The following is a 23,276-nucleotide window of genomic DNA, read 5'->3' as shown; positions in this document are numbered from 1 at the left end:
GCTTGGCTGGTAACGCAGCTGCGATGCTGCCTTTGCAAACGTGAGCAGCATCCCTCTGAGCTCTGACGCTGTCTTTCATTGCAGGTACGAGAAAATGATCAGTGGGATGTACCTGGGGGAAATAGTCCGTAATATTTTGATCGACTTCACCAAACGGGGCTTCCTGTTCAGAGGTCAGATTTCAGAGACGCTGAAGACCAGACATATCTTTGAAACCAAGTTCCTTTCTCAGATTGAGAGGTAAGAGCACTGCATGGGAGGCTGTTTAGGGTGAAATAGTGTGGTAACGCTCATCTGGTGACACTGCTGGAAGGAAGGGACAGCTGGAGAGCATTGCTTGGTTCTCCAGAGATAATTTTGGTTTCAGTAAGAGCCTGCGCATGTGCAGAAGGACTCTTTACAACGTCATCTGAAATTCTAGCAATGCTTACTGCTAAATCATGGGAAGGGCTGTCAAGGATTCCCTTCCTGTATCATTTTATTTGCTTGCTTGGAAATCAAGCCGTTTTCCTGTGCCCCTTGTGTGTGTCTAGCTATAATTGTTGAACTGAATGGAGATTAGCTGAATAAGCACTTCTTTACTGGATATTTTTGTGTCTTTATTGCTCAGACTCTGTATTTTAAAGTAATCTCAGAATTGATCACAGAATCAAATCTCAAAGCTTGTTGAGTCTTTATGGTGGGAAAAAACCCAAGTTGGTCATTAAAAATACTTTCCTGAAATGCCCTTTGGTAAGAAAAGAGAAGGGGAGGCAACGCAGAGCTGGACTTGGAGCCTCCCTTGCTGCCTGTGCCCCTCTCCTGCACTGCAGCATGGTGCTGGGGTGAAGGAATTTGCATTCCCCGAGGTCTCTTCCGCTGGCAGGAAAGGCTGCTGCCTGGTGTGGGTGCATGGAGGCAGCCATCAACGCAGTGGGGTTTGTGGCAGTGGCTTGACTGAGGGAAACCTTTAACTTAACACTGTGCTCTTCTGCTTGTGCAGTGACAGGTTAGCCTTGCTGCAGGTGCGAGCCATCCTCCAGCAGCTGGGGCTCAACAGCACCTGCGATGACAGTATCATTGTCAAGACGGTGTGCGGAGCGGTGTCGAGGCGAGCAGCTCAGTTGTGCGGCGCTGGAATGGCTGCGGTTGTAGATAAAATTAGGGAGAACAGAGGATTAGAGCACCTGGAGATAACGGTTGGTGTGGATGGGACTCTGTACAAACTACATCCACAGTGAGTATTCACCTTTTCAGCATTTGTTTGCCTGCAATCTGTAGCGTGTTGCTTGTACGTCCTTTCTCTTGACTCACCAAACTGGTGTCTCTTACTTGCTAGGATACGAGCCAGGGAAAAGAAGTCTTAATCAGGGGTGGTGAGGGCTTTCTAAAGGGCAATGAGAGGATCACGAAGGACTTGTGAAGGATTCTTGGGGTGGTGACAAACTGAGGGGGACGCAGCTTGCAGAACAAGTTGGAAGCCGCACAGCAAGGGAGGGATCTCTTGGCTATGCAGAGGCGATGACAGAGCAGTGCTGAAGTGCCTGGTGCCTCTTTGGAGGATGTTTCTGTTCAGTGTGCGCAGGAGATGGGCGGCTGCGAAGCAATGGCAGGAGAGGGCAGGAATCTAAAAGAACTGACGCCAGGAGGAGAGGACTAGTGCCCATCTCTGGTGTGCCTGGAGGGAGATGGGTGGGGAAGAAACAACTGTGTCATCTCTCCTCTCCCCTTTGCTGTGGTACTAGCAATCCGGGTTAACCACACGTGGACAGAGAGGCAGGGGTGGGATGCAAATGCTTTTTTCCTTTAACTCCCACTGCTCCAAGTCCTCAAACCCACCCTAGTTTCCAGCATTTTAGTTCTTTCCCCAGTGAAAGGGGGAGCACCGCAAAGGCCCGTGGCAGTGCTACGCTCTGCAGGTGCTGCGGGACCGCCCTCACCCACTGCCCTTGTTTCCTTTTGCAGCTTTTCAAGGATCATGCACCAAACGGTCAAAGAGCTGGCACCCAACTGCGATGTGACCTTCCTGCTGTCGGAGGACGGCAGCGGGAAAGGGGCAGCGCTCATCACAGCGGTGGGATGCAGGCTTCGTGATGCCGAGCAGAACTGAACTCCACCTCCTTGCCCCGATTCTGTCTTGTGAGCACTTTCTCATAAAGCAGCGACTGCATAGTCAGAACTGGTAAAAACCCAGAACTCACTGCTTTATCGGGGAAAAAAAAAAATCAACTAATGACATAAAAAATAGGATACAAGATAGAATGTGTGCTGTTAATAATATCTCCTGTTTCTGGACCCCAATCTGCATGTTTCTTATTCACCTTGTTGGTACCTTCCCCATCTGTAGGTCATGGAAAAATCAGTCTATAATTTCTGCAGCTGTCAAAAAATCGGTTGTTGTCTGAAACAAAATTGCCCCCAAGTGATGTGCGTTGAGAGCTACCGTTGCATCGTACCAAATGTGTTCTTTGCAGCATCCCTGTTAAGCGCACCGCCAGCACGCTGACCACCAGACTGGGTGTTGATGCTTTTAGTGAAGGGGAAGCAACAGTTCCCTCCTGCATATCTACCTGCTGTTGTTTCGTCTAAAGCGATTGTGAAAACATTATGGTGTGTCAGCACTGTGCACGCACGTAACTCTATAGTGGGACTTGACAATACGACTTGCTTTCTTGATGCCTGTTTTGTCATGGTAAAAGTAAACGCCCTTGTCCCACAAATCTGGTTCCACTGGTATTTCCCATTGCTTCTGTGAATAGTGTTGTGTTACTGGGTGAAATCTGTCACGTTTTGGCAAGAAATCCCTAAAGAGTAAAACAAAGTGGTTGGTGATTGGGGTAATCCAAATCTCCAGACCTGGGAAATCGGTAGATTTATGGTCCCTCCACGGGCTGTGCTGTATTCTTCTGTTTAAGAGTTCTTATAAAAAAATATTTTCTATCTCTTCTTGTTAGTCTAGATCAGGGCACTGCAGCTGCCCTTCTACTGAATCTGCAGCTAGACAGTGTCACTCGGATGTGTATACTTCCGTCTCTCGCCTTAAATGGGTATTTGCTTCCACACAAAGCTTTAATCTTTAATACTGCTAAGCAGCCACTCAAAACACAAACACTCAGCTAGAGTTAGTGATCAGAAAGGAATACGAGGGTTTGATTTTCATCTTGCCTTTGAGGACCTGGGTGCATAAACTAAACAGACCACAAAGCCAAAATCGGACCCAGCTTATTCCAAGGACTAAAGCAACAACAAAGATCATATACACTTGGTGTATCCTGTCCTCTGTCGAGTCGATGCCATTATTATATTTGCATACCAGTTGCATTACTTAAATTGAGAAGCAGTTACGAAGGCAAATGTTGAATAACGTTTGCAAGTCATGCCACTTTCTGCAAAGAGGGAGACCACACAGTAGTCCTTGATTCCCACTCTTCTACCAAAAATGAATTTGAGATGTCTGCATGGTTTTCCCTGCTGCCTTTTCCTGCAGAAAGTAGATGGAAATTTGCAGGCTACTCCTCTTTGTCCTCATTCCACTCCTCTAAGATTTGGATTGCCCTACCTATCGATAACATTTCAATATGCATTATGGTGCACTGTGAGTGAATGTTGTAAAGTAACATGTGAGTCACAAACAGTCATTGCAGCTTTAAGTGTGTGTCTACCTGAAAAATTGCATGCCTAACTGGTTTTGCAAAGGTAGAGAGTCTTTTTACTTTGCACACTAGTAGCTCCGATACTAGTGTTACGTGATACTTGTGAAAATATTAAACTTTTTTGATGTGCGTTAACTGGTGTTTAGTGGTTCTTTCTGGAAGAGGTGCTGTTGGCTGGTGGCTTAGTGCTTTGGGAAGAGCTATTGTGTAGGGAGAGCTGCAACCTAATCCCAGTGGTGCCTGTGTTTTGTGTGTGTGTTTTTATTCCCGGGCATTCGGGGTCAGATTCAAACAGGGTGGATTTCACCCAGGTCCCCATGCCTCGTGTTTCCTAATGTAGTTCAGCAGAGGCACAGAGCTGACAACGCCCAAATCTTAGGGGGCATGTAGCTTGTCCGGGTGCATCTCATGCCCTGTCTCATGCAGGGGGATCTGCAGTGCAGGAAAACCTCAGCCCACTGCACCAAAGCCAGTGTGATTATATTAGGCTTTGCCAGACACACAGTGATGGATACGTTACAGTCGCTGTGTCCCCGCAGAAGTCTGATGCGTGTCAGAGTCCGTAAGCTCCCTGTGTGCATAGGGTTAACGTTTGCAGAATCGCAGTGTCAGGTGCTCATACAACTCTGGTTTGCACATCCTGTGTTGGAGTTGTGTATGAAAGCCCCTTTTGCATACACTAAAGTTGTGCTTCTCCAATAACCCATTTTACGTTACAGCTTGAATAGTCTCTGACAGCCTTGATGTGCAGCTATGACCCCAAATAGGAGACAGAAGAAGGTGAGAAACTTTTCGGGCACAGGGGACACATTGCATTTTAATTGCTTGAAGATTTGCAAATCTTATGCCTGCCATTGGCAGTGCTGTAGGGGTGGTGTGAGCCGTGCCTGGGGACCTGGGGTTGGAGCTCTTCAGCATTTGAGGGCTAGGCTCAGTGCAGGATAGAGGATGAACAAGAAGTGGAAGTTAAACTTGGTCTCAGGGTGACTGTGAATTTTGGAGATGCTGGCATAGGTCGTTTTGTTTATTGGATCCAGCTCATAACAAATAGGGAGTGAGTTTGTGTTTCTAACAGCGCAACTTTTCCTACTGTGGACCATAGGTGATGTACTCGATAAGACACAGCAGTTTTTTTCCAAAGGGAGACCTGGTGGGATTTCCATTTCCAGACTACTTCTTACCCCTAGGAAACTGTTCCAAGTGAATCACAAGCTATAACTGTCTGAAGAAATGTCTCCAATGTTATCCAAGCAATGACTGAGATGTCTTACTTAAAGCTTTTAGGCTTGGTGAATAAAATCATAGTCCTCTTAATTGTTAAGCTGTAATTACTGCAATATGAACACAAAAATCTTATATTTCCTGGGGAAAAGACCATTTGCATACCACTGTTGTAATGTCATCCGCTCCTTACTCCTCTGGGGGTTCTCTCAGAAGCCTTTTGAATGGGTTTTAAAACAAGCAGACTTTGTTTTGTTTTGTTTTCTTAAGAAAATAGCAGAAGGCAAAATAAAGTGTTTCTGAACTTCTGAACCCCGGTCTGTGCTTTTTGTTCGTTCCTTTGCCATAAAAATGAGATTATTCAAATGTTTTTCTTTACTGACTGCAGGGGCTCTGTTGCTGCTCAGAGCACGAGTAACTGTGCAGAGGAGGGATTTATTGCTGACCTGGAGGTGTTTTACTGCTGCATGGTATTTAATCATGTCTATATTTATATGAAGAATTGCATGCATTTACTATGGAGCATGGTGTTCCTGTTACCTCATATATCACAGGAAATAATGCAGTCTGCCTTGGCATGCCTTTTCTGCCAGTGCCTAACAAGGGCTCAGAGCGTCTCTGCTTTCTAAACTGTTGCTTTTTCTGGCGGAGAAACTTCTCAGGATCTGCAATGTGAGTCCTCCAGGGCATGGAGAGTTTCGCTTGCAACCTGAAGAAATCATCCTCTGCTTTCTGCACTCAAGTAAGAGAGAGACATGCCTTCAACTGTCAGAAAACGTCGGTGCCTGTCAGGGACTGCACAGGGGGAGGCACTGACAGCACGTGCAGGACACTTGGGCATCTGAAATGGGTCTGGCTGGCTGCTAAGGTGTGAGGGGAAGATGGGCTGCTCGAGATAGGCCTGTTTGGTCTAAAAAGACCCGCATTAGAAAGCCGCAGGATTTAAAGGCCTTACAATCACATTGGCTGGGCGTGGCGTGGGAGAGGTGCAGCTTATGTACGTGAAACAGTGAACTCCGTGTGTAGGTGTCCTTCAGTTCCTTGGAGCGAGAGTCTTTGCAACCTCTAGGCTGATCCCAGAGGTGTGTGCCTTGCACAGCATCCCTCCCAAATTGTTTTGAATCCCTTCAGAAGAAAGACTTGGTGGTGGCTGTCCGTAAAGGCTTCTTACTGCTCTCCCTCTGTCCTACGTGCACCCCAGCAGTGCAGGCTCGGGAAGAGCAGGCTGGCCAGTTAAGAGGGCCAGATAGATAATATCTAGACTAGAAACTACCCACCGTAATGATTTAGCATAATGAACATTTTAAGAAGGGCATACAGTGCTGTGCTCTGTAGCGAGACAAGTTTGTTGGGTCTCTGTGTAACATAATCCTTTTCCACAGCAGCCAGGGAGGTGAAGAAGATTAAGTGGAGAAGGAAGATACATCTGCTGGTTCCCGTATTGAAACAGACTTGGGAAAATCCTATCCCTGAGTACTCTTTCAGTTCAAGCCACAAATCTTCACTCTGAATTTACTGCAGAATCTAAGCCTGGCAATTCTTTGTACTTTTGCTTTCACAGAGCAAAGGAGAATATTTCAAATAACTGGATCTTGTCGACATTGTAGGAGCATTTTGTATGCTAAGGTATGGCTCTGTGATATCATATACAAACCTGTCGTGAAAGGTGAAGGTGATTGTGAGGTGCTACTTACTACACCAGTATTAAATGCTGTATTACTTTTATATAATGTTTATATTTCAGCTTCTCCTGTTTTGCATGCCTGCCCATGCAAAACCTCAGGCTTTGAAGATGACGTATTTCAGCCTTTATTTTCATATCTGAGAAGAGAAGAACAGTGATGGTAAATATGGGGTAAGTCTGTAAAGGGAAGATGAAGGGACCAGCTGGGAAAAGGCAGTGATGGGTCAGACTGTGGTTAGGACTAAGAGGAGGTAAAGGAGGTGGATTCAGATTAGATCCATGAGCTCTGACCAAGCCAGTGAGCATCCCACACCTTGCTACTGACTCTTCAGAGAGCCTTGCGTTCTGAATTAAGCACCGCAATTAACTATTGAAGTTAAAAGAATCACTTGGGCACAGTTTAATAGGAAAATGACATTGTATTTTGGTACAAGGTTATAGAAATCCATGCAATGACAACATCTTAAGGACCTGTTCCTCGCTTTGAACTAATGAGAGATGGTGCTGGTGAAATTGCAGGCATGAAAATTCCAGAATGAAGGAAATTTTCAGGGCGGGCTTTTCAGTCTCGATGCATTAGTATTTGCCTTTGCCATAAACAAGCTTTGCTCCACAGTCTTGTCTGCCTCAGGTCTGCTGAGCCATGGGACTTAGCTGCCCACACAGGCCTGAGGGTCTGTCCAAACTGGGCCAGATGTGCTCCAGCCCTTCTGCTCCATCACCTCTTTTCCAGATTTAAGTGTCTTGGTGGAACAGAAAGCAGGAGATCACTATCTGGAAGAGAATAATTGATATTCTACTGCTGGGCACTGCCTCAGCTCTGCTTCGCTACTTTTTTTGACCTCATGGGCAAAATCTCTCTGTTCTGTATTGCAGTTGTTGGTGTAAGGGAGGGCTGAACTTGCATCCGTAGCTGGGTGAAATTTGGACCTACGTGGATATAAGCAGACTGCTTTTGATGCTGATGGCATCTGAAAAAGTCCCGTAGGAAACAGTTGCTCCAGAAAAAAAAGACCTGCCTCAGGCTTCTACAAATCTGCTGCCTTGAAATGGTGAATTAAGATAGAGCCAGAACCAGGAGGAGAAAATCAAAGCGTTAGCTGGGTGAGGGTAAATGATGTCTTCTCTTTCTCATTCAGTTGAGTTTCTGTGTTGAAACTTGTTGTTCTTGACTTCCTGTGGGTTGTCTGGTAAAGAGATGGGGATGTAAGTTTAAGTTTGTCTTTCTCAGTTGCTTTTATGCACGGACACCACCGGAAGGCTAATTTGAAGCCAGAACGAAACCTGTAAATGTAAGAAAAATCAAATGGTGGAATGACTTTTTTAATTGCACAGAGAAAGAGCAGATGCATGACTCGGTTCTACCTCTGAATGACCATGGAAATAAAAAGTTTCTGTTGAAATGAAAGGAGTGAGGTGAAGAGCTAAATATATAAAACCATGGAGGGAAAAGCAATAGGAGTTTATGATCAGATTTCCTTATATTTTCAGTAAATATCTAAGATCAGTGAAATGGCAGGATGTTTGATGTGCTCAGTAGATGGTGCTGACCATGCTGATAACAGCATTTGTGAGAAGTGGAGCTTCTGAGGAAAATATTGTGTTTACTCACTGGAAGCTTTTTAAAAAACCATGAATAATTAAATGAGGAAGCTTTCTGTTTTCTGAGAGAGGAAGAGGGGGATGTGTTTGGGTGTTTCACATTAAATGCAGATTGGCTGAATGGGCTGCAAACCTGCCTTCTTTTGCAGTCTTACGGGCAGGATGCTGTTTGAAATGCTCTCAAGGGATGAGCCTCGTAGCATCACTCCGGGGTTAGGCGTTTTGCTGGTGGAGTCCCAGTGAAACGTCACTGGAGGTGCTGGAGGAGGTGTGCTGATACCCTTAAAGCTCAGCTCAGCACGCAGCTAGGCTGAAGAGAGATGCGGGTTAGGGAGAGGTCTGGCAGTGGGATGTGCAGGCAGGATTTGGCATGGAGATCTGCAGGGCAGCCAGAACAGCTCCCCACACTCAGCATCCCGCCACACCAGCATCCCGAGCGCAGCCCGTTCTCAGCGCAGAGCAAGAGAGACATCTCTTGGCACGATGGGGTTGTGCTCTCCCAGCTGCTCACTCATGGCAGCGTGCCCAGGCGGGACTCTCTGTAGTCACCCGTGGGCTGCTCCTACTTCCCAGCGGGGTGAGCCCAGTGTCTGCATGGGGGGGGGCTCAGGGCTGTGCTGGGGTGGGTGGTGGTGGCCTGGGAGGAGTGGCTGGCCGAGCCAGCCCAGCATTAGGTCAGCAGATGCTTTGCAGGGATTACAGATTCCTCCCTCTTTCCTTGGAAATAAGGTAGTCTGCGTGTGGGAATGGGTGCAAGTGTGGCTGCACTGATCATACGCCTGCTGCTTGCGCTTTACCCAGAGGCAGAAAACCTTAAGGGCTGAGTTAAAATCTCACTCGCAGAGCATGGCTCATCTCACATTATTAACAGAGTATAAATTAACTTGCCTACTCAGCCTATGGACTGCAGTTGAAAATCAGAGTTGTTCTCACCTCCAGAGATTTATGCGTTTTCAGACTGAGATTTTTGTTTTCTCTGTGCACACATGTGCGTGCTACTCACCTTTGGTTAAGACAGCAGTATATGATGGGGTTGTACATTGTCGAACTCATGGCGAGGAGAAAGATTGCAAGATAAACCTGCTGAATGTACTTCTGCTGGTAGATGTCTTCCTTGAAGCTCCCCAGGATGAAGTATATGTGATAGGGCAGCCAGCAGACAGCAAAAATTATCACAACTACCACCATGGTCTTCACAAACTAGGAAGACAAAACCAGTGTGTTATTCCTGGGTTCCCATGTGATCATCTGAGCTTGCTGGGGGAATGGGCAATGCTGCTTTTTTGGGGGGGTATGTTTTGCCCTCCTGAGTGCTCTGTATGGTATGTAGACCTGGGCTGCTATGGCAAGGAAGCCAGTCCTGATGATGGAAACTGGGAACAGGGGAGAGTTAGAGCAAATCGTTTCCCAGTGCACTGAGTGGACTTTCTGCAGAGGAACTGCTTCCAGCTACATCAGAGAGATGTGGTAAGGAAATGCGGTAACTGCTGTTATGCTGAAACCTCTCCACCCTGTCCAGAGTTTTTCCCTGGTCTATCCTGCGACGTGCAGATCACTGGACACCAGGCTTTACTCTCTAAGGACTGCTGGGAACTGGCCTGCTGCCTACCGATGTGAGACTTTCTTCCCTGGAGGCTGGCTGGTGCATGTAGTTCACCATTTTTTTCATACTTGCTGGGTGATGTCCTTTACCCCCGGCCCAAAATATTTTGTCAATCTTTCATGCCCAATCCCACAAGATTTTGTATCAAATGCAAGCTCCGTTTTGGAATTGGAGCCAGCAGGGCTGGTGTGCTGAGGGTAATTATTTTTAAGTTTCACTTCTGACCTTTTTTTTGGCATTAACTTGGTGTTCATAGCGGACTCTGTTAAGGTGGTTGCCTGGAACTGCACTGCTCCACAGAGTAATTCCTATAATGCTGTATGCAACAAACATCACCATTAAAGGCAGTAAATAAATCAACACGATCACTGCAATGTGATACCTGAAAAAGAACAAGAAGCACATTTTCATAGTCAGTATGTCTCTTGAAGGGCTCTTTCAGAAATTCTTTCGGACATGTATGTCTGGCTCCCGTTAACTTCAACCCCAAAGCATAAAGAAGCAGAAATTTTGCCTACAAACATCGTTACAGGGATGTCTGTAAACAACAAAAGCTCATCTCTCTTGTGTTGTGATGATTAGTCCTTGGACTGGGTTCACTGCTCTTTCAAGATGGAGTAATATCATTTATCTTTTATCAGAGAGTTACAGTCCATGACCACGTGCGCTGAGCTTTGCTATCACACTGCAGTCAAGAAAGAGAGACATCTGAGACTCGTGGCTGTAAAAATACAAACCTTTAAATCACAGGTATGGGAAAAGAATATTCCAAAAACCACAGCGTGACTTGATGAATGTCATAGTGCCAACAGCTTAATTCGGCAACAGTGAAAAAACCTGGATCATGGACTGCAAAATATAGCTGGCTGCTAACAGGGTGCACAAAGTCATCAGGGAAGATTTCTCAGATAGCAAGGAAGGAATATTGCCTGCTTATAGCATGCAGCAAGTGAGCGGTAGTCATTGCTGTGTTTGTGTTGCTGACTGTTTTTATTTGTGTGTGCATGCACAATTCTGTATCACCAACAGGCTACTTGTTACTGCTTCAGCTGAAAGCGCTGGCATCTCCTTTGGCTGTATTTTAGCTCAGCCCTTCCTAGCTTTCCATGCTACCCCACAAGTTTCTGCTGATTCCCCCATGCTGGTGTTTGATTATTTTAAGCAACCACCATTTATGGGGAGGGAGAAACCTGCTCACTCAGTTACAGCAGCTGTCAAATTAACATAAACAGTGTAAAAACTGGGATTAGGCAGGAGGGCTCTGGCACACGCTGCTGGCAATGACCACAAAAGGCTGGGTACAAATGATCTTTCTCAGGATGACAACGCGCTGGAGTTACTCGCCGCATTAGCGAGCGGGGTCAACTGCTTTGCAGAGCGCTGTCGAAATGGGTGTTGGGGCGCTCAGTGGTGTTTGCTCCTTGGGGTGGTTGCAAATACCAAAGCAGTGGCTGCCAATAGAAAAATATTGTATTTGTGAAATGTGGCAAGTTTTTCCCTGCCTGTTTTCCACCCTTCCCGATTGTCCTCAGAGCGGTGCCCCTTTTGAAGGTCTAATACCGTGTGTGAAGCGCGGCAAAGCCCTTTTAGAGATCCCGTCCTGGGAGGAAGAGGAGAGGGTGAGAGCCTAAGCTTGAACACATGGCAAAAAGAAACTTTTAGTCTTGTAGTTTTGCTACTTTGCTGCAAAGTTAACCTGTCACCAGAAAAAAATCCTCTGTGGCTAGGGTTCTTTATTTTGGTTAAACTTCTACAAATTCAGCCCCTTCATATCCAGTATTTCTCAAGGCACTGGCAGTCACAGTAGTGCATAGTTTGGTTTTTTTCCATGTGTTTCTATCATAATTGTACACATTTTTCCTGCTGAAAATGAATTTCCTTTTTTCCGAAGTCTAGAAATCTTGAAGGCTGGTTTTACTCAACTATGAAGGATTTGGAGGACCCCCAGTCAACAGAGGAACCAGTTCTCCATTTCTTTGGGGTTTTTTTTGAGTTTCTTGATATTTCTTTTCCTTGGTATTTGGACCAGCACACGAATGGCCGCACGTGGCTTTTCCTCCCTGGTCTGTACTGCAGGCATCTGTCTCAACAGAGATCCATCACTCAAGATGATTTCTGGGGAGCACTGCTTCCAACTTCCTTTCTAGGAGAGCTACTGACACCTGCAAATCTGAGGCTGTCCAGGGAGATCGAGCTGGTGAAGTGATGTACTGTGTTTGGGAGCTGCTGCTCTTCAGCTGGGGATCCCAGGAGGAGCTTGCCCCGTTACTTGCCACGTTCAGGACCAGCCTTTCCAGCCCACAGAAGTTTTGTCAGCGTGCTGGGAAACTCTTGTTTCAATCCTTCCCAAACCGTGGATGCGGGAGTAATAAACCTCACGCTTTTCATCTGAATGAAATAGTCATCAGTGACTTGTATACAGGTGATTATCTACTATCCCTCCTTCTCAGTCAACAGGAGCCTGGCACACTGTGTTCCCCAGCATGTGCCGTGGGGCCAACCAAGGGGCCCTGGGGGGAAGATCACCCAACATGATGTGAGCCTGACATTACTCTTTGCTCTTCTGTGACCCTGGAGACTGGGGACCACTGACCCCGCCAGTGGCTGAATATGCTGCAACTTGGCCATACTTACATAAAGCTCCTGGAACTTGGCGTGTATTAGTGTGAAAACCAGTTAGTTTGGTAATAACTAACCATAGTAGGCATCCAGCTGTCTGCCAGAGATGAAGACTGAGAAGGGAAAAATGTCGCTGGTGCATGGAGCTGGGCAAAAGGATTCACAGTGAAGAATGGACGCGGGGAGTTTAGCACTTGGTTTTGGTTTGAAAAATTGTTTCCATTTCGTTAATCCATTTGTTCCTTTTCCACAGTTCTTCCATTACTACTTTGTATAAATATGTTTTGCTTGATAAATTTCTCAGACTGCTCTGTGTATCATGTGCTTTGAATAATGATTAATCACAGCAGATCCCCTAAATGCAGGGTATGGCTTGTTTCATCTGTCTGAACAATCTTGCTTTAAAGCAGGAGGAAATTGCTGTGAGGGTTAGGCGCTTTTGGGAACGCAGATGTGTGCCCAGATAAGTCAGACTATAAAACCTTAGGATGTTTGAAACATGCTCCTTTTCCCCGCCCCCCCCCAAAGAGCAGCATAATTTTTAGTTAATTGTGTGGCTTCTCAGCATTAAAGATACCCAGTTTCTTCCTGCCTGATGGAGGGAGAAAATCCAAAATCTTTGGAACCAAGATTTATTGCTTGTTTAGAGAGTTTTTGTACTGGTTTCTCTTAAATACACTGAGCCCTGTATCTAGGGTTTCTAGATCTTATAACCAGTTTTCAAAGCAGGGAAGGATGGCACACCACCCTTCTTTACCCTGAGCTGAGATCACCCAGTAGCTTTTTCCACAGCTGGCTTAAACTGAGCTTAGATGGGCTGCCCCACGCCCGTATTCCCCTGCTGTGTGGTTCCCCCCTGCCCTCTCTCCCAGTACTGCCTGTAGCCAACAGTTTAGAGATGAAGTGAATTTCCTAATTAACTTTTACACAAATTGGGAGTTTTCTCGTTTCTCTTACGTGAGCTGGTGCTTGGATCCGACGTCATCAGGCCAGACAACGATGCATTTCGTCGTTCCGTTGTCCGTCATGATCTCAGCGTAGAAGCACTGAGGGAAGGCGAGCCCAAACGCCACCAGCCAGATTATCCCTATGATGACTCTGGTGCTTCCAGCAGAGAGCCTGGGCTTGAAGGGATGAATTATTGCCACGTACCTGCAAGAAAAATAGGTAATGCTTTTACAGTTGTGTTGGTAAACTATACAACAAATATAGCAAGTGTAAAAACTCACCAGGGCTGTATAGTGGGCTTTATTTATAGAGACATTTTGATAGGTTCCATGCTATAAATAATTAGAAGGAGTAAATCCTTTCTGAAGAGAACGACTGCAAGTCTTAGGGCAGAGTATGTTAAATCCATGTGGATGGATGCTTCTGGTGTGAGGTGGAAGCAGTCATCTATGCCTTCTGCATATGGTCTTTGCAATTATTCCACTTACTTTGAATTTTTCTTTTGTTTTTTTCTCTTTTTTAAAAAAATTAATTTTTCTAATGCTTTACATGTTCGATCTGAAATTTCATGCTGTGAACTGTTCATATGAGTTTGGAGTTATGCACTGTCTAATACCATGCCCTTTTCTCCTTCCTCTACCAAAAAAACCCCAAAGACTCTGTTTCTCCCTAATTATGTCAGTCTCCTCTGATGACCCGTATTAGCACAACAGCAGACTGGGGTCATGAGTATCCTTTACCCTGAATTTTTCTCCGCTGATTCTCAGCTGTGGAAAACTCTTGTGCCATCCACCTCTGCCTGTAAATGCTTGAGCACTGTGTTTGCAGTGGAAGGGAAAGGCTGACCCTTCCGTCCCACACCTGCTCGGAGCCCTCACGGCACATCTGAGTATTAGATTACTTACAAGCCCGGGCACTCTGGTTTTAAGTTCCCTGTGTAGAAATGCATGGTATCGTAATGACTACCTAATCAATTATGCATTTCTTGTCATGCTTTCCGTACTCTTTGTCATGGTTGTTATGAAGGCAAAATAAGAGTGGAAAATGCCAATTGCCTCCTAGTTTTCATATCGAAAATCTGACAAACTCTGTGCAGTCTCTTGGCCAGGCTGCCTGGCCACGGCTGCAGGACAGACGGCACAGTAAGTAAGCCAGAGCTGCATGGCAGCAGAGCCTTATTTAGCTATAAATTTTTCATGTCACCTTGTTTTTCTTTAGCTTGCCGTAGGCAGTATTATTCAATGGTCTAATCCGGCCAGGGAGGAATCAGGGGGCGAATATTCTCCAGAATATTTGCCTGCAGAAGTGCCCAAACGGACGATCTGTGTCTCGGTGAACAGCAAGTCCCGGGTATAACTGATGCCAGCTGCTGTGCTGCCGCAGCAGCCTGCGTTGCAGATACCGGAGGTATTACAGGGCTGCTGGGTGGAGGCTTTCCCACTCAGCCAGGGATGCACCCCTGGGATGAGCCGTGCTCCTAGACAAGCTCCTGCAAGTTGGGAGATTTACCGAATCTGCTAAGATCTGCTGGCTGCTCATGCTGTGTGGCAGGGCTGCCTGTGCCCTCTCGCCGTGCCCTACTCCCTGTGATGCCCTAGGATGCTGGGACCATGCTCCCAGCACCTTTCCTCCAGCCCTTGTCCCACACAGACAAAACAAGCTGAATTTCAGACACTCTTGTACACTTTCTGAAGAGGGCCTAGGCAACTTTGCTAACTGGAGTATGAAACCTGAGCTGATAATACTACATTTCTGCCTGGAGCGCTGAGGAAAGCGTGCAGTGGAAGCAGCTGCTCTGGCACACACAGCAGCTTAAAATGGGGAAACAGAATGGTCCTGAACCCGACGGTGAGCAATATCGCCAGGGCCTTTTCCACGGCAGACAAAGATGATGTACAGAGCTGTCACTTTTTAGTCTCCTTCCTTACAATAACCTGCTTCAAAAGACATTGTTTTATCGAAGTTAAACAACAGAGCCTGAGTGGACACAAGTTCTCATAACAATAAATGGAAGCTGTGAGTTTCCAGGAGACAGTGTCAAGATCTATTTTAAGGTTAAGCAAAGAATAGCTAAATATGGTTAGCAATGAGATGCCAAGTTTTCTTTCTGATCTGTGCCATGTGACTAAAGAGATTTTTGGCTGTATAGGTGCTTTCACCAGAAGTTCCCAAAGAATGAGAGTAGGGAGACATGAGGACAGACCGAAATGGATTTATTTAAAAAAAAAAAATACTCTTTGGCAGACCACACGTATAAAATAGCATTTACCAACAACCCTTGATTTAAAGCCAGGAAGAGGAAAAGAGTATTCGAGTCTAAAACTGAGCTGCCATTGCTTCTAAATAGGGATTTGCTTTCATGTGGACAACTGCAGGCTGATAAACACATCGCTCATCCCTGTGCCTACTGGTGAGCCTTCCAGGGACCACAGGGGCCACTGACCTGTACTGTGCCGTATCCTCAGCTCCTGTGTGGGTTTCAGTGGGCGTTACATGCACACGGGCAAAGCCGCCTTTCTCCTGCTAGTTTTTTTATCTGCTTTGATTTGTCCTTATCGCTTGCTTCCCTGGGTGTGCCGGGGTGACCTGAGCTGTGAGCAGGGATGGGAGTTACGAGAGCAAACCTGGTGACTCATGGAGCAATGCTTTTTGGATAGATCCTGAGGGACGCTGGCTCCGCTCCCGAGGGAGCTGGAAGGGCCCTTCATGGATATGTGTGCTCGATAAGGAATGGAGGAAACCTGAAGGAAACTGCAAAGTCAACAGGAGGGCTTGATAATGAGCCGCCAGGTATTTCTGGACACAGGTTCTGGCTGCCCGGGGGAAGACCCTCGCCCTGGGGTTGCGGCAGGGACACAGGATGAAGAAGTTACGCATGTTCCCAGCGCTAGGGAGCGATTGGAAGAAACGGAGGGAAGACAGGAAGGTGGAGGGAAGAGGGCAGAGACCCTAGGAGGGAGTTTAAGCTCCTCTACCTCTTTTACATGCCATTGCCTTTATGAGAGGACATTCCCACGGACTTTTGGCTACTTTCTAGTAAAAAGAAAAACACTGTTACACTACTAAACAATGAGCTGTAGACACATACAGACTCCACAAATTTAAGCTTGAGTAAAAGAGACTTGGCAGATAGAAAAGAGTATTATGAAAATACCAAATTACCTCAGAAGTAAAAATAAAATCACTGTAATTACTTTCCTCCCTCTTGGAATAAGTCATTCTTGTGAACTATTGGAGCACACTCTGCCATTTCTGATCTGCTTCCCTCTATTTCTGGTGGTTTGCTGGACTCATAAGTGGGATTGTGGATGCTGATACTTTCAGCAGCCTGCAGCGTATTCATATTGCTCCAGCTCTGTCCAAATGACGGGTCCTTCTTGTGGTTTAAAAAAAAAATAAGTTTGCAGGATGACTGGGAAACAATTTATGACCAGTAACGTGGAAACAATAAAATACCAGCCACTTCCACTCCTTACAGATTTGGGTGTGATTCAGACCAGGGATAAAACAGCGAAGCTTTCCTTTCATGCCATAACTAGCATCTAACCCCATAGTCTATTTGCCGGGTGCTCCTCCCACGTTGCTGATAAGGCACCTGACACGGTAGGTGGGAGCCAATTGCACAAAGTATTGCAATAATTTTTTCATCACTTACAGTGGATTTTTCGGACCTTATCTTCTCCATTCACTTCTTACCTCTCTGCAGCCACAGCTGTCATGGAGTAAATGCTCACAAACATTGCGGTGATGGGGAACCAGTTCTGAAACCTGCAGAATTCCTCGCCAAAATACCAGACGTTGTGACTGGCGTAAATAAAATTGAAGATGGTATTGAAAGTGGACATCAGCAAATCCGAAAGAGCCAAATTAACGATAAAGTAATTGGTAGCAGTCCTCATTCTCCTGTGCGCAAGAATAATCCAGATGATGGTGACGTTGCCAACGATGGATGTGATAACGATGCAGGAATAGGTGATAGCCCACAAAGCAATTTGCCATCCCGGCTGGGTAAATTGGGTTACCGCCGTCCAATTGCCACTGTCCTCAAGGGAGTCAGCCTGCGAAACGTTGCTAGCATTTAAAATGGAAAATGTGCTCATGGTTTTTCCTTCGGCTAAGTGTAAAATAAAATCTTCTGTCATCTGCTCATTTTCTTGCAGTAGATGCTGGTGTTATGAATCCCCATGCATATGACTAAGTGCCGTTAAAAAGACATCGGGATGACATGTCTCATGTCCGTTCGTCCTGTTTTCCAAGTGATGCAATGCAGTTCCAGGAGGAGATGAGCGATATCGAGGGCCTCCTCCTTGCCTGGCATTTTAACCTGTGCCTAAGAGCAAAAACTAAAGAACAACTCTCCCCCTTGAGTTTCTTTTTCCTCTAAAAAAGAAAGAAAAAAAGAAGGGGAAAAAAAAGGGAAGGGGAGGAAGGTGTTTTCCAGGTCAGTGACCAGCAATATCTTCCTTTAAATTATTTTTAGGGTCAAGAAAATATAAATGGAAGTATCATGCCAGAAAACACTTCAATCCAAGTGGAAATCCTTCTTTTTCAGGGCAGTGGTTTTCCAAGGCACCAGGTGTCTGAATCTTCTGCAGCGGGACTGAGGGCATTTGGTTTTCTTTGCCTGTGTAACTGTTAAGTGCAAGGCAGGAGCCGTACTGGGATAAATTCTCTACAGGGTTTAAGGGGACTTTGAAAGGAGGTGGAGTCTCTTGCAGGCAAAAACTAAACAACCAATTTGACATCAAATGAAACATGGCAAAGTGGTACTTGAAACTTCTTTCCCCCCCCCCCCCCTCTCCATTTGTTTTGAAATAACCTCTGAAATGGACATGCTGCTATATCAGGATTTCGCAGGCTTAAATGCAAGGGTAGCTACTTTGCCAGGTTTGCCAGTCCTGCAATCCTTGCATTTCTAGGACCCTCCCTGCCTCCCGGCAAGCTCTCAATAGCAAGAAAGAAACAAAATATATTCAGCACAATTTTAGCAATAGCCGTATTTAGTAGATTCGGTATGATTTAATTTATTTAATGATTTAATTTATTAATTATAGCAACATATCCTGCTGGTGCTTGAAGGGTTGCCGGCAAATAATGCCGGGAGAGAGGCCAAACCTGATCTGGGACTTCTAATAAGGCTTCAGTGGGAAGCTGGCACCCAGGATCTCATCTGGAGCTCCAGAAATCCTTCTTCAGCTGCTCTCTAGCACAGAAACATCCAGAGGAGCCTCGGCTCCCAGCCTCCACGCGCTGTGATGCTGAGGGGCTGAAAGGGGGAGGCACTCCCCCTTCGGACCGCTGCATCCCCTTTCCCAACATGTGCTGTAGAAACTTACTGACCTCACGCATGCAAGAAGGAATATCTGCTCTTCACAGAAAAGGGGACCTGCTGACCGCCGTCTCTGCTGCTCTTGCTCGCTCTCAGCTTTGCAGTAAAGGACATAAACATAAGCAACATGTCGAGGCTGAGATTTCAAAGAGTACTTGGCACTGGCTGGTGCCTGCTCTGCTGGAAGCTGAAAGCATTTCAGGTATTAAAACCTGTTTTCAGACATTAAAACCAGTTTTCAGAATTCAGAAAGTAACATAAAAGAGAAAACTCCCCCTGTGCGTGTGGCACTGGCACGGCAGTAGTTTTCCAGCTCCCATAGCTGCTGGAGCTGCAGCCATGCCAGGCGCCCCTGTAACAGGGCAGTATTTACTGCTTCAGGATCCTTTCCACCAGCTCAGCCTGAACTCTTTCCTTGCTTCATTAATTCTGGAGGCAGCCTTCAGTTAACCCACCACCTAACCACCTTTAAACTAACTTTAAACTTTAAACTAACCATTCTTTAAAGCAGGTCTTCTCTGATACGGTATTACCCAAATGTTGTTTTTTAGAAATTAATACCTGTAGTACTACATGCAATATCTCTTTGTCCTCATGACGGTTTTCTCTGCAGGCAATTCCACTCACTTCCCTACCCAGAAACTGCAAAAATACACTTGTATGTATCTTCACACGTGCATTGCAAAGCTGCTCCAGGCTCTTTTTGAAAGTCTTCCACAGACACCTCATTAAACAGCTTATGAACCTTCCACTTTCCGTATACAGTCCAGGGGGGCTGTTCATGATTCGCAATATGAATTCCACAGCTAATAGTGTTCTTCATATTTTTTTCTTCATCCCTCTCAAATCATTTCAAATTCCAAGGTGAATATGAGCAGAAACCTCCATATGCTTAGCTGAGAGCAGAGCTAAAGTGCTTTATCAGTCTTTGTTATAGAAAGCATATAGAACATAAGCAAGCACTTAGAAAAAGGACTGTACTTTTTGATGTTTCCGGGGTGAAACTATAACCTCTCTTGGCTGACTTTGAAGATGGTCAGGTTGCCCATGTTTCCTTGGAAGCACCACTGCTGCCTTCTGAAACATCTGCCCTGGTCCCTGATCTGTTACTCAGGTGATAATCGGAGAGCAGCCACCCTTTGGTCAACATTTCATCATACCAGTCAGCAGGGACTTGCTTTCGTTTATACACACCCACACCTTTTCTTCATTTGCTGGTTGTGCATTGACGAGGTTATCTTCCTGGAGCCCGGCCAGTGATGTAGCGTGGGCTATCGGCCTTTTGACTTGCAAACGAGTGATTCTTTACAAAAAGGCAGGCTCCAAATTCCTCAGGAAAGTTGCACTTGCCTGGGACTACCGGCAAAACCCACCTCTCCAATGATTTTGGAGTTACACCAGGGAAAGGAACTACCTGAGAGCAGGGGGTTTGGGTTTGGCTGGTTTCACTGTTGTTTTTATTACGGGCAAGATTGTTCAAGGCCAAACATTTCCATGCTGAGTCACCGATCCCAGGTCTGAGCAAAGGGTGAGAGATGCAAACAAAAGATGCAGGTCAGGAAGGGTGAATAAGGTGCATTTTGTATTTTGGAAAAATGATACAAGGTAATACAGGCAGTAGAGGCTTTAATCAGAAGGCACCTTGGACTCTGTTTTGGGAGGAAGAACCTTTGTCCAGGGGAACAGCTCTGAGAGCAGGACGTGAGGACCATGAACACCCACCTTGGGTGGGGCAACATGCAGCCAGACTGCAGCTTTAGCAGCCAGGCTTGGGCTGGAAGAAAGCAGCAAAAATGCTGTTGGTAGCTCTGAAAAGCTTCGGGTCTTTCTGACACTCCTTGGTGCAGGGCTAGCTGCGGGTTCACTTTCCTTTTCTGCAGATCTCCTAAAGCCCTGGGTCAAATGCTCTGCAGACCATGGCTTTTGAAGACTGTCCATGGGATCTACTATGCCTTCTACACACTTGCAACAACCTTGGCAGACCCGGAGGTGAGGGAAGACATGTGGAAGTTGCTGATCCTTAACGTGAACAAAACCACCACTAGCTGAGTCACTGGATGCTCTCAGGAGCAGATGCTGTAAGGCACAATCTGCCTCAATGCTGGCAGAGATGCCAGTTGGAAAACTGCAGCTTTGCGCTGCATCGGGCTGAGGTGGAGAGCACGCAAGCAAGAAGGACCCTCAGCCCCGCAGGCAATTCATAACATCTTACTTTAAACCATTGTTTGCTGATAAACTATACTAATTGTGTCCAGAAATCTTGCCATTTCATTGTCTAGACAGTCTGGGATTCAGAAAAAGAAAAGGATTATTCAGTTATTTTCATACGGTTTCATGATAGGAACCGGTTTTGACGTATTGGCTCAGTTCAGAGCGACAACAACAGGAAAATGGACACTCCTTTTAATCGGCTTCCCCATCCAGCTGGTCGTGCCCTGAAATTTTATTTGCAGAAAATCAGAGCACGAACGACAAGGTAAGGTGTTAGGGAACTCAAACTAAAACTATTAATTTAGTTAAATACACAAAAAAGGAAAAAACATAAGTGGCAGGAATGTGTTTGGATGTGAATGACGCCTGTGAGACACAAAGAACATGTGGTAGACTCTAATTCCCAGCTCTTACATGATATGTGATGAGATTTCCAGCCTGCACACCATTGGTAAGTGTCAGAAATATTTGCAAATTTGTCTCCAAACTGAAGCTGTTGATATTTTAAAAGATGAATGCTCTAGGACATTGTATTATGTATTAATATCGGAAATGTTAGAGGTGATGAGCTGTTCTGTCGCTGGCAGGGACCTGGACTGGATTATTTGTTTCCCAGAAGCAGAGTTTAGCACTGCATGAAGGAGCAATGACACTTTTTATAACAGAATTATCCAGGAAAAATTTTTAGGCTTTATTAAAGAGGTTTTGGTAGCAACTACTGGTATCTTGTATGTACCTAACAAAATGACGTGCGACCGACCACTTACAGTTTTACATACACAGCTCGGAGTTTTTCCACAGTCTCTTTACTAGATAACTTAAGAATAAATGCTGCTGCACTTCATCTTCTCTGATACCAGACGCTGATTTTCAATGCCGTCTGTCTCTGCTCTGGGCCAGGATGCAACAACCGACTCTGTGACAGTTGTCTGCCACTTTGAATGAGACTTTTTTCCCTGAGGAAAATAGTCCTTTGTGGGAGAGGAGTGCAGCGCTGCCAGCTTGAAAGGGCTTATTTCATCTCGTAGGCATGAATGGTGTTTGCAGTTCATGATCGCTCTGTAAGATGCAACACTGACCCACTGTCATGGCAGCGGGACGTGGATAAACATCGGCGTAGGCAGAAAATGGGGCCAGTGCAATATGCCCATTAACTGTTGCACTTGAGCTGTGTTATTTGCAGGACTGGACCCTCTTTGCATGGGTAATTGCCTGGGTGTTATAATGAAACGTAAATGCTCTGGTATTACTTAATTGTGCTGCTATAGGGCATAGGGAGTCTGCTTTGCAATGTTATTAACCCAACTGAAAAACCCAGCACCCAGGTAGCAGCCTTGCATTTATGCAAACCTCATGGAATTCCACAAGGCCAAGTGCAAGGTCCTGCACATGGGTCAGGGCAATCCCAAGCACAAATCCAGGCTGGGTGAGGAGTGGATTGAGAGCAGCCCCGAGGAGAAGGACCTGGGGGTGTTAGTGGATGGAAAACTGGCTGTGAGCCAACAATGTGCGCTCGCAGCCCAGAAAGCCAACTGTGTCCTGGGCTGCATCCAGAGCAGTGTGGCCAGCAGGGCGAGGGAGGGGTTTCTCCCCCTCTACTCCCCTCTCATGAGACCCCCCCTGCAGTGCTGTGTCCAGCTCTGGGGCACCCAGAACAAGACAGACATGGACCTGTTGGAGCGGGTCCAGAGGAGGCCATGAAGATGCTCGGGGGGCTGGAGCACCTCCCCTGTGAGGACAGGCTGAGAGAGTTGGGGGTGTTCAGCTGGAGAAGAGAAGGCTGCGGGGAGACCTTAGAGCAGCCTCCCAGTACTTAAAGGGGCTACAGGAAAGGTGGGAGGGACTCTTGATCAGGGGGTGTAGGGATAGGATGAGGGGTAACAGTTTTAAACTGAAAGAGGGGAGATTTAGATTAGATATGAGGAAGAAATTCTTCCCTGTGAGGGTGGTGAGCCACTGGCACAGGTTTCCCAGAGCAGCTGTGGCTGCCCCCTCCCTGGAAGGGTTCAAGGCCAGGTTGGACTCTGAGCAACCTGGTCTAGTGGAAGGTGCCCCTGCCCATGGCAGGGGGTTGGGACTGGATGATGTCTAAGGTCCCTTCCAACCCAAACCAGTCAGTGATTCTATGGATTTTTGCCCACGACATTAAATGGCACTTGCAGAGGTTTGTGGCTCTGTGTGTCGCTCTGGGCTCCTGCACCAGCGTTCGGTGGCTGCTTGAGCAGCGACGTATTTTTTCCTGATGTCTCCCGCTGTGGGGTTAGTCCTGAACGAGCAGCCCGGCAACTGCAAAGGAGGGAAAAAAAAAAAAAGGGGGGTGGGGGGAAAGGGGCGAAAAAAAAAGGGGGGGGGGGGGAAAGGCGGAAAAGCCGCAGCCGGGAGCAATTCAGAGCTTTCCCTTCGCTTTCGACGTCCCTCCCCCCTCTG

General features: G+C 46.3%; 2 protein-coding genes across 3 annotated transcripts in view; one reads left to right on the top strand and one right to left on the bottom strand.

The window, feature by feature from the left end:
* Positions 1 to 5,165, top strand: part of LOC141925755 (hexokinase-1) — a 49,011-nt gene extending 43,846 nt beyond the window's left edge. For both annotated transcript variants that reach the window (XM_074830261.1, XM_074830262.1), the window contains 3 exons: positions 85 to 240; positions 983 to 1,216; positions 1,945 to 5,165. In XM_074830261.1, the coding sequence (XP_074686362.1) occupies positions 85 to 240; positions 983 to 1,216; positions 1,945 to 2,089 (535 nt within the window). In that variant the 3' untranslated portion in view covers positions 2,090 to 5,165. The remainder of the gene's footprint in view (positions 1 to 84; positions 241 to 982; positions 1,217 to 1,944) is intronic.
* Positions 5,166 to 9,138: 3,973 nt separating this feature from the next.
* On the bottom strand, positions 9,139 to 17,418 carry TACR2 (tachykinin receptor 2). Its single transcript, XM_074830004.1, has 4 exons — positions 17,006 to 17,418; positions 13,319 to 13,513; positions 9,968 to 10,124; positions 9,139 to 9,339 (listed from the first exon to the last, which is right to left on the bottom strand). Exons 1-4 carry the CDS (start codon positions 17,407 to 17,409, stop codon positions 9,139 to 9,141), a joined length of 957 nt encoding a protein of 318 aa, XP_074686105.1. The 5' UTR covers positions 17,410 to 17,418.
* Between the last annotated feature and the right edge of the window lie 5,858 nt (positions 17,419 to 23,276).

The sequence above is a fragment of the Strix aluco genome, chromosome 7, assembly GCF_031877795.1.
Source record: "Strix aluco isolate bStrAlu1 chromosome 7, bStrAlu1.hap1, whole genome shotgun sequence".
In the NCBI taxonomy this organism is placed as follows: domain Eukaryota; kingdom Metazoa; phylum Chordata; class Aves; order Strigiformes; family Strigidae; genus Strix; species Strix aluco.
The sequence above is the reverse complement of the archived record's forward strand: the minus strand, read 5'-3'. Positions and strand labels throughout refer to the sequence as shown.

Excerpts from the sequence above, each read along its gene's own strand:
- TACR2 (XM_074830004.1), bottom strand. The coding sequence starts at position 17,409 with ATGAGCACATTTTCCATTTTAAATGCTAGCAACGTTTCGCAGGCTGAC. Across the intron at positions 13,514-17,005 it reads ACAGCTGTGGCTGCAGAGAG|GTACGTGGCAATAATTCATC; the intron begins GTAAGAAGTGAA and ends TTTTTCTTGCAG. Across the intron at positions 10,125-13,318 it reads GGATCCAAGCACCAGCTCAC|GTATCACATTGCAGTGATCG; the intron begins GTAAGAGAAACG and ends GTTCTTTTTCAG.